Source organism: Microcebus murinus, chromosome 12 (genome assembly GCF_040939455.1).
Source record: "Microcebus murinus isolate Inina chromosome 12, M.murinus_Inina_mat1.0, whole genome shotgun sequence".
Classification (NCBI taxonomy): Eukaryota; Metazoa; Chordata; class Mammalia; order Primates; family Cheirogaleidae; genus Microcebus; species Microcebus murinus.
This window is the reverse complement of record NC_134115.1, coordinates 4,496,807-4,510,126: the sequence shown is the minus strand read 5'-3', so window position 1 is coordinate 4,510,126 and position 13,320 is coordinate 4,496,807. Positions and strand designations below refer to the sequence as shown.

Below are 13,320 nucleotides of genomic sequence, written 5' to 3'. Positions count from 1 at the left end.
AGTACCGGAATTCGAGACCAGCCTGAGCAAGAAAGAGACCTCACCTCTACTAAAACCAGAAAAATTAGCAGGGCGTTGTGGTGGCGCCTGTAGTGCCAGCTCCTCAGGAGGCTCAGCCCAGGAGTTTGAGGTTGCTGTGAGCTATGGTGATACCACTGTGCTCTACCCAGGTGACAGAGTGAGACTCTGTCTCAAAAATAAAAAAGGGTCTAAAACAAAATTATGCACTGTTTTATTTATAAAAGCCATATTTCAATGGTCTACTGTTGGAAAAGCTGGAAAATATTTCATCTTCCTTATTTCCCCAGTCTTCAGCAAAGAGACACCATTTCTTTCCACTCAGTGAGTGAATTAATTACAAGCACTTACTGATCACAGCGTTTGTGCAAAGCATGGGCGCAGGCTCTCCGGGGCTGCACAGACGGGCGCAGGCTCTCCGGGGGCCGCACGGACGGGCGCAGGCTCTCCGGGGGCCGCACGGACGGGCGCAGGCTCTCCGGGGGCCGCACGGACGGGCGCAGGCTCTCCGGGGGCCGCACGGACGGGCGCAGGCTCTCCGGGGGCCGCACGGACGGGCGCAGGCTCTACGGGGCCGCACGGACGGGCGCAGGCTCTCCGGGGGCCGCACAGACGGGCGCAGGCTCTCCGGGGGCCGCACGGACGGGCGCAGGCTCTACGGGGGCTGCACACGCGAAGCAGACACACCCTGTGCTTCTGGAGAAGACGTGTTAGAAGAGGGCGGCTGGAGGTAAGCCCTTGTCCAATACTCCCACTTTTAGCCAAGAAGGTGTAACAGAGACCGTATTTGCCTTTCCACTTGGAGCCACTACAAACCCAAACCAGTCTATATGAATTAACGGTTTTCCTGACATTGGACATCAGAGAGGGAAGGACAGTGACCCCTGAGAGGGGCAGGGACAACTGAGACTGGGCCTACAAAGCCCCAGCTGACTATCGGCAGACTTTCCAGGCTGTGGCACAAAGGGGAGCCCAGTGGAGCGGGGTCCTCTGCTGGGATTGGGGTGCTGGTGCTGAGTGCCTGAGAGTCCCAGGCGGTGCACTGCCCAGGGCAGAGCACCACAGAGAACAGGGCTGCAGAGAGAGGAGAGCCGGGGCCCCTCAGAGGCCCCCCAGTATGAAGCAGGGCCCATCAGTGCCTGTGTGTGGGGACCACCCAGGGCTGTGAAGGAACCACCAGAGGGTTAGAGGCAGCAGTACTGGGGACTCACAGAGGGCTGGAATCGCACCCGTTCCCACCAGCCAGGCTGGCCAAAGTCATCTGTGGGGCCCTGACTACTTAGAAGGGCCTTGGCCCAGGGGCAGGGAGCAGTTAGTCTCAGGATGCAGTCTGTTCTGGTCCCTAACAAGACCTGAAAGGATTGAACTGTTTATAAGAATCTTAATTCCAGAACAAAGTTAAAAAATATTTGTAAGAATACAGAAATAATCCAGCACCCAGTGAGGTAAAATTCAAATTTTTGACATTGAGTAGAAAATTACCAGCATGCGAAGAAGTAGAAAATATGACCCATAACAAGGTGAATAGCCAATCAATGGAATCTGACCCAGAACTGACCCCTATGTTGGAGTTAGCAGGCAAAAGCATTAAAATAGTTATTATAACTGTATCCCCTATGTTTAAAAAGTCAGGGGAAATTCAGACTTGTGGGAGGAGGGGGGGAAAGGACATTTATTGAAACCTTAAAATTTGTAGCCCCATAATATGCAGAAATAAAAATAAAAGTCAGGGGAAAAAAGACTAAAATTCGGGTAAAAAGACTAAAAAGCTCTCCATGGCTCCACGGCTGCATAACAAACATCGCCAAACCCAGTGCTGTGATTTGCTTGTGACCTGTGCGGGCTTTGGGGCCCTCCCGTAGCAGGTGAGTCCCCGCCACGCTTCCCCACTCCCATGTGGGGGTCAGAGCTGCCTTTGGCAGAACTTGAGCTGAGCTGTTGGTCTGAACACGTGGCCTCCCCATGTGGCCTGGGCTTCCTCAGAACATGGTGGCTGGATCCCAGGTGAGGCCTGAGAGAGCCAGCCTGCTGCCCTTTGACCTGGCCTCGGAAGGCAGGCGGCACCACTTGCACCCCAGTGCTCAGGCGCAAGTTTAAGGGGAGGAGAACTCAACTCCGCCTTTTGTTGGAAATCATGTCAAGAAATTCTGGGCATGTTTTAAAATGACCATAAAGTCTCTTAGGGGCTGTACTTGTCTCCTAGGGCTGCCATAACAAAGTGTCTCAGCTGGGACTGAGGGAGCAGTGACCCCAGGGAGCCCCGCACCTGGCACCTGCACAGGCCACTGGACTGCCAGCCTCGGGCCTGCCGCACGAATCGTCAGCTCGGCCGTCTCCCGGCACTGCAGCCTTGGGTCAGCGTGTCACAGCACAAGGCCCCGCGTGGCGTGACGCCGACCGGCATGGCGTGCTCGTCTGGTGAGCGAGCCAACGGGCGCCCAGCTTGTCCACTCACACAGGTTCTTCTGCCTTTGAGGTTTGGCCATGCTGCAGTGGGGGGGGCCTGGGCAGTGAGCATGCAGGACTGTCCTGACCCTGCTTGCTGGGACCTTGGCAAACTGCTTGCCCTGTGAGCCTCGGTTTCCCCATTAGCCGAAATGTAATGACGTGAGTGCCACCTCACGGGGCTGCTGTGACAGTGAGGTGAGAGTGTGCAGGCACTGCGCAGAAGTGCTCAGTTGGCGTCATTTTTATTGTCAAATGTTTCAGTGTTTTCAATGGCACAAAGAAAGAAAATGGCGTCAGAAAAGGACCTGCTCGACCCAGGGAACCTTGGTCCCAGTCTGCATTCGGGTGGAAAATTACAGCCCACACTGTTGCTCAAGGAGGAAGGCTGTGACAGGGACACTGTCCCTCGTGCTCCACTGCAGCTCCACTGAGCTGTGGCCTGCGGGTTTGCACGCAGTCGGGGCGGCGCGGCTCACGCGCCCGCACACAAAGGGGAGGCCCAGACTCACCTGCTCAGCCCACAAACCACGAAGTGACCAGAAGGTGGTGCCCCTGACCCGCAGCTGTCCCTGGCTCCTCAGAGGCAGGGTGTCGGGGAGGGGTGGGGATTGAATCAGGGTCAGGTGTGTGTGGTTCACACACGGTGTTTCTGCTGTTTCTGGAATATTTCCACGTTTTACAAAAATGACCTGGAATGTATAATTTAAAACTTGATCTCATCTTCTCTGTAGTTCCAGAAATATAGGCTGTTCTGCCTGTGCGTCCCACACCCTGCTTGGGTGGGTGGTTTTAGCGCTGCCTGGGAGGCTCTGCCTGGCAGCGTGGTCCTTGGGGCCCCAGGCTGAGCTGGGGGTGCCGGGACGGTGCTGCCCACAGAGGCCTCGGCGGGAGGTGGCGGGCTCACGCTCCCGTTGCTGTGCTCTGCCCTGACGCAGACAGAGGGGCATGGTCAGGCCAGGTATGTCTGTGGGTGTCAGGGTAGAAATTGGTACTTCCCGACAGGCTTCCAGAACTTTGAGTTAACGCTACTGTGTGAAATGTAAATGTGTGTATTCAGACCAACATCATGGGAGAGTCCCCTCACAATGTCATACCCCTGAGTTACAAGGAGACTTCCTGAGTGAGCCACACAATTCCAAGTGGGGAGGCCCCGTGTTCCCAAGGGAAACCTTCCGGTATTCAGGAAATGACCAAGAAGTTGTGGATGGGACTCTGGCTTTTACCTCCACCAGGGCTGCAGACTGTCCCGCCCACTGCCCTGCTAGTGAAGCCGGGGGCTGGCAGGCTGGCCTCCTCGGGGGTGGCCAGGGCTTGTCGCAGCTGCCAGCTGGCCTCAGCCTCAGATTGCCGCCTCACATGACCTGAGCACCTGCCACAAAAGTCTCCTGCAGGGGTCACTGTGCTACTTCTGCTGAATCTGGCCCAATTTGCAGCCATAAAAGTGCCATCAGAAAGCCCGCTGGGCGTGCCGTGTGCAGGGCAATGTCTGTGTCCCCGTGGCCCGGCTCGGGGGCAGCCCTGCTCCCCGCTCTGGCTCGTCCTGGTCCTGGTGCTGCTGCCTGGCCGAGCCCATCTGCCCACGCCCACTTTGTAATCCTGATGTTAGAGGGAAACTCAGCATTCTCATCTTTAAAGTGGGCCTGGGGAATACAGCCGGCACATAACTGTCCCGTGTTGTTGGTAGTTCACACTGCCCTGTGACTGCCAAACCCTGCCTGACTTCCCAGAGGCTGGCTCAACTGCAGAATGGGGTCTGAGGCCACTGCCTGCTGCTTCCGTGTACCAACACGCTGTGACGAGGGCCTCAGGCTCACTAGGAACAGGCCGAAGGGGCAGCACTCAGAGGCCTTGGAGAGTTGAGGATGCCAGCCACCTTGCAGGGGCTGTTTACATCTGGAGGTGATATTCTCGTGGCCACCAGATGTCGCCCTGCAACCATGCTATCCGGGACCGCACCGGCGTCAGGGCCCCTGAGGAGAAACCAAAGGGTTTCAAATCTTCTTTTCATTTGGATGACCTCCTTGTCCTTAGTGGCCAACTGGTTTGTCCCCAAGGCTGTAGGAAAGGCTTTACAGTGAAGTCATGCCTTCGCTCTTGGCCCTGGGAGGAGTTCAGAACCCCACCCTGGGTGGGGTTTTAGCCCCTCCATGCCCAAGTTTCCATCTGCACCCACCTAACAGGGCTGCTAGGAGGATTAGACAACGTTTTCAAAGCGCCTGGACTAGTGCCGGCACACGACAAGCCCTAGAAAAGTCTGGTAAATGAAATAATAACAATAATACTGCCAACATTGGGGCACTCAATCGTTGCCCCAGCCTTCTCAAATGGACGAAATTTGAACACTGAAAAACCAAATCACATCTACAAGTCTCAAAAATCGGTTGAGTATATTTAAGTATTTTGAAATTTTAGAATTCCCTGATGGATTATGTAGACAATGGAAATAATTTTCCTGCATTATTGCTGTAATTCATTTCTGGAAAGTTGGAATTTTCACCAAGAAGCGAGTGAAAGAGAATTCCCGCTGCTACAGGCTGGGGTGTACGCGCATCCCCTCGGGCTCGGCCAGCCTCTGTCTGTGCACAAGTGCGCTCGCTCCAGGGGCTGGGCCCTCGCTCTTGGCCCCTGGCCTTCCTTCAGTGCCTCCAGCACGCTGCCTGCGACTCGATCCCAGTCATGCCAGAGCTGACTTCCGAGAGCAGTTATGACGATTTTCACTCAGTCACGGGAACAGCCTAGCGTCCAAGGCAAGATGTGAGCTCAGGAACCAAAGGTCAAACTCTGGCTACTCCCTCTCCCAGAGGAAGCCCCACAGGCGTCTGGCTTCTGGATCTCTTACCATATGGTCAAAAATTGCTCGGCACAGTGCACTAAATGGCAATCAGATCGAGGACTTCTGGCACTGAGGTTACTATACTTAAGGAGTTTCAGTTTGTGTTATATACAATTGAATCAGAGAATGTTTAATTGCAGAAAAGCATAGTGAAGAAAATAAAACAGCATCTATAATCTCATCATTTCAAGATGTAATCACTGTTTCTATTTTGTTACTTTATATAGTGACATTCATGTGCACTAAAAGGTTTTGCAAAACTAGAATTCCACAGTTTTGTATGTTGCTTTTTTCACATTATGTCATGAGGCATCACCATGCCATGACACTCTTCAAAACCTCCGCTCTGGTGGCATGTTCCATCGTGGCTACACCATGAGTTAACCTTAGTTCCTTTTATGGTTTCTAGTTTTTCACTATTATAAGAAGTGCTGCAATAAATATTTCCTTGTCATATACAGTTTTAAATGCCCTTCCTTTAGAGAGCTTAATTAATGTGGATTTAAGTGGTTGAAAAGCATGGATTCTTTTTATCTCATGCTTTAAATCATGCACTAACTTTTTTCTAAAGGTCAAAGTTAGCAAGCAGCTAAATCCAGCTTTGAGCCCTGCCCTGCTAAGTTCAACCTCCCACGTCATATTTTCTTTTTCGGCAGGCGGGGTTTAATATACTCAGTTTAATTTATCTTTCAGAACATAAAAGAAAGGCTTCAGTTTGGAAGTTCTATGGGTCTGTTACTCTGTGATATGCTGCACGTTAACATTTTCAGAAGGGCAGCCACAGCACCTCTGCACAAGAAAAAGAACATTTACTCCAAACTCAAATGCCTGCAGTGACCATGCACAGGATGCACGTGCCAGAAAGCCTGGTGTGACATTTGGGACGTGCCTAGGGTGACATGCAGAATGGATGTCATCCATTCTCCCTCACACACAGAAACAAGTCAGACCTGAATTTGTAAGTGGTTTAAGACACTGCCCACCAAGCCAAACCCCATCTGTGGGACACATGGTGACCAGGAGCAACCTTCAGAAAACCCCTATGAGGTTCATGAGGGGCAAAGGGCAGTGTCTTCATTTCCTAAGTAGGGAAACCAAGGCCCAGGAGACTTGGGTACATGGTCAGGCTGCACATCTTTGAAAACAGCACATCTTTGATTTGTCACGGGTTTTCAGCTATAGTGAGGGCTGTCGCCTGTCACTATCTAGACTGTGACAGGTGCCACAAATCCTTTCCTACTGTTGATGGAGAAAGAACCAAGTGTATGAACAGCGTGTGCCCTCCCATTACTTTCCCTGAGATAACATTCCCCTCTCTCATGCTATGTAAGTGCTCACCCAGGAATAACTGTGCCTTCTAGAAAGTCTCTTCACGAGGGGTCTGACCACAGACGTCTGGCTTTTGCTACCGGGCGGGCCCTTCATGAGCTTGCTGTTCCTGTCATGTGAAGCCTCCCCACCGATAGAGCCGCCTTTCACCCTGGGGGACGGGGAGGGCACGGTGGTGGTGACGGCCAATGGGACGGTGCCCTTGGCATTTGAGATTCCCTTGCTGGATTTTAAGTGATACGTTTGTGTCCTGAATCAAGATTTAGTTTCTTTTTTGAGTTAATGTACCATTGTCACTGACTCTTCGATGCCCACCCATCATCCATGAGTTTTTTGGAAAAAAAGAAAACAAACCCAACCCTAACACTCTTCTTGAAACACAGGACCCTGAGGAGACTTGCTCTGCCTTGACAAGGTGCTGGACAAAGTGGGCAGTAGTGACACAACATGGGGTCATCTGGGAAGGGGCTGGCCCGACTGCTCCGAGAGCCCTTGCTGACATAGGAGAGGCTGTCCAGCTCAATCTGGGAGGCAAACGGTGCTTAGCCTCTTCCATCTCATCATTAGGAGCCTGGCCCCTTTATTTTGTGTTTCAAACTTCAGCTTACTTCAGTAAATGAGCAGAGCAGCCAAGTGTCCTCAGTTGGGTTTGGTGGGGACTGTGATGAAGGGAAGAGCAGTTCCAGTGTGGGTTACCAAGCCCCCCACCCCCGCTGATGGTTACTGTGGCAGGAAACTGTAGGCACACGTTGGCCAAATCTTCCCATTTCCCCAGAGAAGCTGGAAATCTAGATTTTTATATGAACTTTGCTGATTTTGAAAGGTAGCAATGGATATGGCTTTTCTTAAGATGCTTTATAGGCTAAAGAAACCCCACCTGCAATGAGTATGGGGCTCGTGCGCTACCTGTTTGCATCCTGTAGCCTCAGGTTGGTCCTAGTGGATTGTACGTATGTACATAGTGCACACTGCTTGTGTGGCCATGACGGGGTACGCACCTGCTATTGGATGGCGATGTCTGTGCACTCTCCAGATGTAAATAATTTGAGAAACTGCAACAAGGAATGTGTCATAAAGCTTATAGCTTACTTAAAACCTATTTCCTTCCATACTCAAATGAAGGGTATATCCCCACCAATGTCCTAGCCAAGCCATGAGAGTGAGTGAGAAGTACATTTCAGATCATGTGCTAAAAACCAGTTAAACTATAAACATTTCCAAAAGGTTTTAAAATAGAGCATATCTGAGAATTGCCCTTTAAGAAAGTCATTGTCACCTGCATTATGAAGGATCAGGGGAAGGTTTAAGGGTGCAGTCACAGGGAGCTCAGGGCCATATCATAGCCACCTGTGGCTTGTGGCACAAAGCAGGCCAGGTCCCTTGCTGAATGCAGTTTGGGAGAGCTGGGACAGCTCTGGCAGTGGGGCATTCCGTGTTGTCAAATGTCTTTCAGAGGGGCATGGCCCACTCCTTGACAGGGGTCTTCCAGACCCAGCAGCTTTGGCATTTGTCTGGACTTCAGGGTGGTGGTAGGTCTGGCAGGCCTGCCCTGCCTCCGGATAAAGCAGCTCTCCGTGACAGAGCTGTGGGCTTGGGGCTGTTGGCAATGACCTGACAAAGCCACGTGAGGCCATGTCTTAAGTCAGAGACGAGCTTTCCTGAGACTGAATGCCGTAACCATGTGAGCAAAGTGAAACAGCCCCAGGGGCTGCCAACCATCCCTCCTGGTCTAGGCTGATTCAGAGGGGACTGGAAATGACCCTCACCCCCAAGCCAGGACTACCCAGTGGCGGCCTTCCTCTGGGAGGAGGGCTGAGGCATTAGACCTGGACCCTGTGCTCTGTGGCCTAGTGTGTGAACAGATTACTAGTGTTATAAATTGGAGAGGACAGGGTGCTAAGATGTCTCGTATTTTTTCCTCATTTATTTTTTATTGGTGTATATTCAGGGGGGACACGTGCAACTTTGTTACATTGAAATACTGCATTGTGGTGAAGTCAGGAGCTTCCCTGCGTGCACCACTGAGGCAGCACACACGGTACCCTCTAACAAGTCTAATTCCCAACATTTCCTGGGGACCTGGAACTCATCCATTTTAAGAAATATTTAATACTTTAAAAGCAGCAATACCTAAGTCTCAATCACTTAAAAATGAACATATTTCATCCAATCAAGGCACCGCATCATTTTACACACCGAGAAAGGAAGGAAGGAAACTAGCAAACCAGCGGGGCATACTGCCGCCTGGCCCCGCGACGCACCTGGGGTTTCGGGGTCGTTCGCAGCCGCAAGGCCTCCGGAGTCGGGCCAGCTGGGGCCGCCGAGGGCGAGGCGCCCGGTCCTCACTGGGGCAGACGTGCGCCTGCAAGCGCGGTGGAGCGAAACGTCCCCTCGACGAGCGCAGAAGTGCAGGTACGTGCAGCACGCACCTGCAGAAGGCCGGAGGGGAAACAAGCCGTCTGTCTGCTTTCGCACTGACGCTCCAGCCTCGCGGCAGGGCCGGGCTCCCCGCGAACCCGCCGGCCCACGGCCTGGCCGCCTCCCAGGCTTCGCCCAGAACAGGGAGCGATAAAGTGTCCCCAGCGAGCGTTTCCGCCTAGCACAGAAAGAGGCCGTCGCCAAAGTGCCGCGCTCGGTGAGCGAGCCTCGGAAAGTGCCGGCCGTCGCGGACTGCGGCAGCCTGGAGTCCGCAGGCCCCGGAGCTCTCCCAGACCGCCGTTCTGCTGGAGACGAGCGCTCTGCGCGCGCACTTGGGTGGTTAGCGTGTGCGGACCAGCGCGAGACACCCGGGCTCACTTCATCAGCTCGGGCAGGGGTCTCCTCCCCTCCCGGGAGGCTCCGGCGCGTCTCGCGGCGCTTGCCCGGGTTCCCACTGACCCGCGGCTCGACCGGCTCGGGTCCCGCCGGGCCGCCGCCGACCTGACCCCGCCCCGCCAGCCCAATGGAAGGTGTGTGCCAGGCGGGGGTGGAGAGGGGCCAGGACCTTTCCAGCCGGCCCGTAGGTGGCGCGCGGGGAGAGGGATTCCCGGCCGCGTCCCCAAGCTCCGTGCCAAAGCCCGGGGGCCGGGCGGGAGGGCACCCGCCGCGCAGACAGTGCCCCAGCCCCTCTGCCTCCCAGCTCGAGCGGCTGTTCGGCACTGGTGCGAGGAACCGGCGGAACCGAACTGCGTAGCGGGCCAGTGCAGGGGCGCGCCCCAGGGGCCGCGCGCCGCCCCGACCCCACGCGTCGCGCAACCTGGCGACCCCCAGGCGCTGGGAGCCCTGCCCGCCCCTCCCCGCGGCAGGTGGACAGTGTTGCTATGAAGAGAAAGCCTCGATTGTCCCTGCAGCAAACCGCCACACGCCAGACCTCCGCTATTGTGCGCCCTCCATAGAAATGCAAACGAGCCGCGCGAGCCGGCCGCAATCTGCTCGCCCCGCCACCCGCCCCGGCGCCCGCCGCGGGGAGCAGGGCTAGGACGGTCCCGCGCCGACCCGAAGGGCGTTGGGTGTGCAGGGCAGGAGCCCCGTGCGCTGGGGCTGTGTCCACTGCCTTTTGCAAGCCCCAAAGTGGGGCTGCCTGTTTTTACTTGAGTTTCCGGCTTCAATGCAACAGTCTCATAGACTTTAAATTAGAAGGAAAAGAAAAAATAGAAATATAGCAATAAAAATAAATGCAGAAACAATTTTTTAGATTCTCTAAAGGTGCATTTCACAAATTGCCGCAGCGTATTAGAAAACAAGGTCTTTTTCTTTCTTTCTTTTTTTTAACTTTTTCCTTTTACGGACTTCAAAAAAAAGAAAGGCTAGATGAAATCTGCAGGCCCCAGTCTGCCTGGCAACGCCCCGACAAAGCGGCAGATTTGAGGCATTGTGATCCCCCGCACCCCGCCCCACGCGGCCTTCTGGCACGAGCCGCGGCTCTCCCTCTCATTTGCATCAGAAAGCGGGTGCCGGCCAATGGGCTGGCAGCTCGCGCCAGCTGGCGGCGCCGCGCCCGCCGGCCTATATAAGGGCGCGCGGCGGCGCCCGAGTGCACTCGCAGGTGGTGGGCGCGCCGGGCCGCTCTCCGTTCGTCCGCGTGCGCTCGCCGCCGCTCCGCGCTCTCCGCTCGTGGATAACTTGCCGCTCGCCTACCGCACCATGACTCTGGAAGAAGTCCGCAGCCAGGATACAGTTCCGGAAAGCACTGCCAGGTGGGTCTGCCGGCGGGGACAGTGCGGCTGGTCCGGCGGCGGCTTCGGAGCCCGCAGGCCCCCGAAGGGGGAGCCCGCAGGGTGCGAGCAGAGCCCGGGGGTGCGGGCGGCAGGTCGGGTTGGGGAGCCAGCGCTGCGGGCGGTGTGTTGGAGCTGGGGTGCGGGTTGGAGTTGGGGAGTCGAGGGTGCGTCCCGGTCGTTGGGGCTGGGGTCTCCGCCGCGCCGCCCGGCCGGCCCCCACCTGACGCTGGCTCGTCCGCAGGATGCAGGGTGCCGGTAAAGCGCTGCACGAGCTGCTGCTGTCAGCACAGCGCCAGGGTTGCCTCACCGCCGGCGTGTACGAGTCAGCCAAAGTCCTGAACGTGTGAGTATAGACGCGGCCTGAGCTGGGCGATTGGGGCGGGGAGAACGACGGGGAGACCAGGCGGTGGTGGCAGCAGACCTCAGCTTGCTGGTTCTGACCTTGGCCCACTCCCGCCTGCTCAGGGACCCTGACAACGTGACCTTCTGCGTGCTGGCCGCCGACGAGGAGGACGAGGGCGACATTGCGCTGCAGATCCATTTCACCCTGATCCAGGCGTTCTGCTGTGAGAACGACATCGACATCGTGCGCGTGGGCGATGTGCAGCGGCTGGCTGCCATCGTGGACGCTGGCGACGAGGCAGGCGCGCCCGGCGACCTGCACTGCATCCTCATCTCGGTGAGTGCCTCCCCGCCCCGGCCTCCGCCCTGGAGTCGTCCCTGCCTGGCCCGCAGCCAGCCAGACTGACCCCTGCTCTCTCCCCTCAGAACCCCAATGAGGACACGTGGAAGGACCCAGCCTTGGAGAAGCTCAGCCTGTTCTGTGAGGAGAGTCGCAGCGTCAACGACTGGGTGCCTAGCATCACCCTCCCCGAGTGACAGCCCTGCGGGGACCTTGGTCTGATCGACGTGGTGGCGCTCGGGCGCCTAGTGCGCGGCTGGCTCTATGGAGGGGCCCTCGGAGGGCGCCCGCGCGGCGTGGAGACTGGCAGGCGAGGGGCGCCTGGAGCGAGGTGGTGCGGCCTTCCACGGAGGGGGCTGGCGGCGGCAGGGCCCGGCTGGCCGGAACTGAGGACTCGCAAGTGTCCGGAGCGGCTGCTCGGCCCGGAAGGCTGAGGCGGGACATTGGCCGCAGGGCCGGGAAGCTCAGAGTGTCGGCAGGCAGGCGTGACTCAGCAGCCTGCGCCGGCAGGAAGGAGGGGAAAGGCGCAGCGCCTGGACTTGGAACAGTTGCAGGAGCCGAGACGCACTCAGCAGACTGCGCTGCTTTTTCAAAATGGATCTGGGCAATGCTTCGTTTTCTAAAGGATGCTGCTGTCGAAGCTTTGACTTTTACAATAAACTTTTTGAAACAAACTTAGGCTCTTTATTGAGGGTAGGGGATCCTTGTTTCAGGGGAGGTGGAGAGCAGGGTTTCAGAGGACTGCGGGAACTCTGTGGAACTGATGGCACCTGTTCCCTCTTCCTGTTGAGCAAGAATTACAGGCTCCTCTGCGCGGGCAGAGGGGGAGGGCAGCGGCAGTGGTAGGGTAGAACTTGAGGCCAGCTCCAGTTCTCTCCTTTTAGGAGGATTTCATACTTGCAAAACGGGAGCATACTTGAGATAAGACTTCAGTGCAGCAGCTACAGGCTTGCTCTCCAGCCAGTAACAGTGACCTCTGCCTCCCCTCCCCCCGTAGCCCCAGCCCCTCCCTTCCCTTGGTTTCCCTTCTCTGACAGCTGCTTATCTGAACAGCTTGCAGGAGGCCACAGTGCAGTCCTGCACAATGAGCTGCCTTCTGCAGGCCCTGCCCTTTGTGGTCCCTGAGGGTGGTGGCAGGCTGCTCCTGCTCTCAGGAACTTTTTCCTCTTCAATGCTCTGACACAAAGCAATGTTACAAAGGTATTAATATCAAATATGACACTGATGACTGCAGTTAAGTGTGAGTCATCATTCTGTCATGGCAGAGATAGAACTTGGAAGATCTGAGTAGAGATTGGAAGACAGCGTCTATATAAATAGGCGTGAGCAATTGTGGGGGCCTGGCATCTGCTATCTACTGTTTCGAGTGTTCTCTGCCCACATCAGTTACGAGGACCGTTGCTATTCACAATGCCATTTAAAGACTTATAGCTTGTAGAAGGAAATGATTTAAAATCTTTTAAGCTCAGACTTTCTTTAAGAATGGTCTAGATAAAAACATCCAAGGGAATCCATCTTTTTTTATTAGACCAATATGTCTTGCTTTCACTCCCTGTGCCTGACGGTAGCTGCTTTCTGCAGCACACACGCACGTGGGCCCTTGTGCTGTCAGCTAAGCTGCTAAGTACACCAAGAGCCTTCTGGCAAAAGAGGGATGGGGTACAGTTTTTCTAAGTAACATTCTGCAGATTTGTCAGCCGTCCTGGGGGTGGCTGATTTGCTTTGAGTGCCACTTTTTAAATTGTCTCCAAATTGTGGAAGCTTTCACAAGACAACAGGAAAACTGTAAGAGCTTAATTACTCTTCTTGCAATG

At 55.3% G+C, this 13,320-nt stretch overlaps 2 protein-coding genes across 2 annotated transcripts; one reads left to right on the top strand and one right to left on the bottom strand.

The window, feature by feature from the left end:
• Nucleotides 1-4,629: 4,629 nt before the first annotated feature.
• Nucleotides 4,630-10,752, bottom strand: LOC142874350 (uncharacterized). Its single transcript, XM_076009213.1, has 4 exons — nt 10,745-10,752; nt 10,495-10,612; nt 8,890-9,925; nt 4,630-5,201 (listed from the first exon to the last, which is right to left on the bottom strand). The coding sequence occupies exons 1-4, from the start codon at nt 10,750-10,752 to the stop codon at nt 5,185-5,187; spliced, it is 1,179 nt and encodes a 392-aa protein (XP_075865328.1). The 3' UTR covers nt 4,630-5,184.
• On the top strand, nt 10,643-12,180 carry GADD45G (growth arrest and DNA damage inducible gamma). The gene is made up of 4 exons (XM_012773804.2): nt 10,643-10,803; nt 11,066-11,167; nt 11,290-11,503; nt 11,593-12,180. Exons 1-4 carry the CDS (start codon nt 10,751-10,753, stop codon nt 11,701-11,703), a joined length of 480 nt encoding a protein of 159 aa, XP_012629258.1. The 5' UTR covers nt 10,643-10,750; the 3' UTR covers nt 11,704-12,180.
• The last annotated feature ends 1,140 nt before the right edge of the window (nt 12,181-13,320 follow it).

Coding starts and splice junctions, on each gene's coding strand:
- LOC142874350 (XM_076009213.1), bottom strand. Junction 9,926..10,494: donor AGAAGGCCGCGTGGGGCGGG/GTGCGGGGGATC, acceptor TTCTCTTCATAG/CAACACTGTCCACCTGCCGC.
- GADD45G (XM_012773804.2), top strand. CDS start 10,751: ATGACTCTGGAAGAAGTCCGCAGCCAGGATACAGTTCCGGAAAGCACT. Junction 10,804..11,065: donor GTTCCGGAAAGCACTGCCAG/GTGGGTCTGCCG, acceptor GCTCGTCCGCAG/GATGCAGGGTGCCGGTAAAG. Junction 11,168..11,289: donor TCAGCCAAAGTCCTGAACGT/GTGAGTATAGAC, acceptor CCGCCTGCTCAG/GGACCCTGACAACGTGACCT.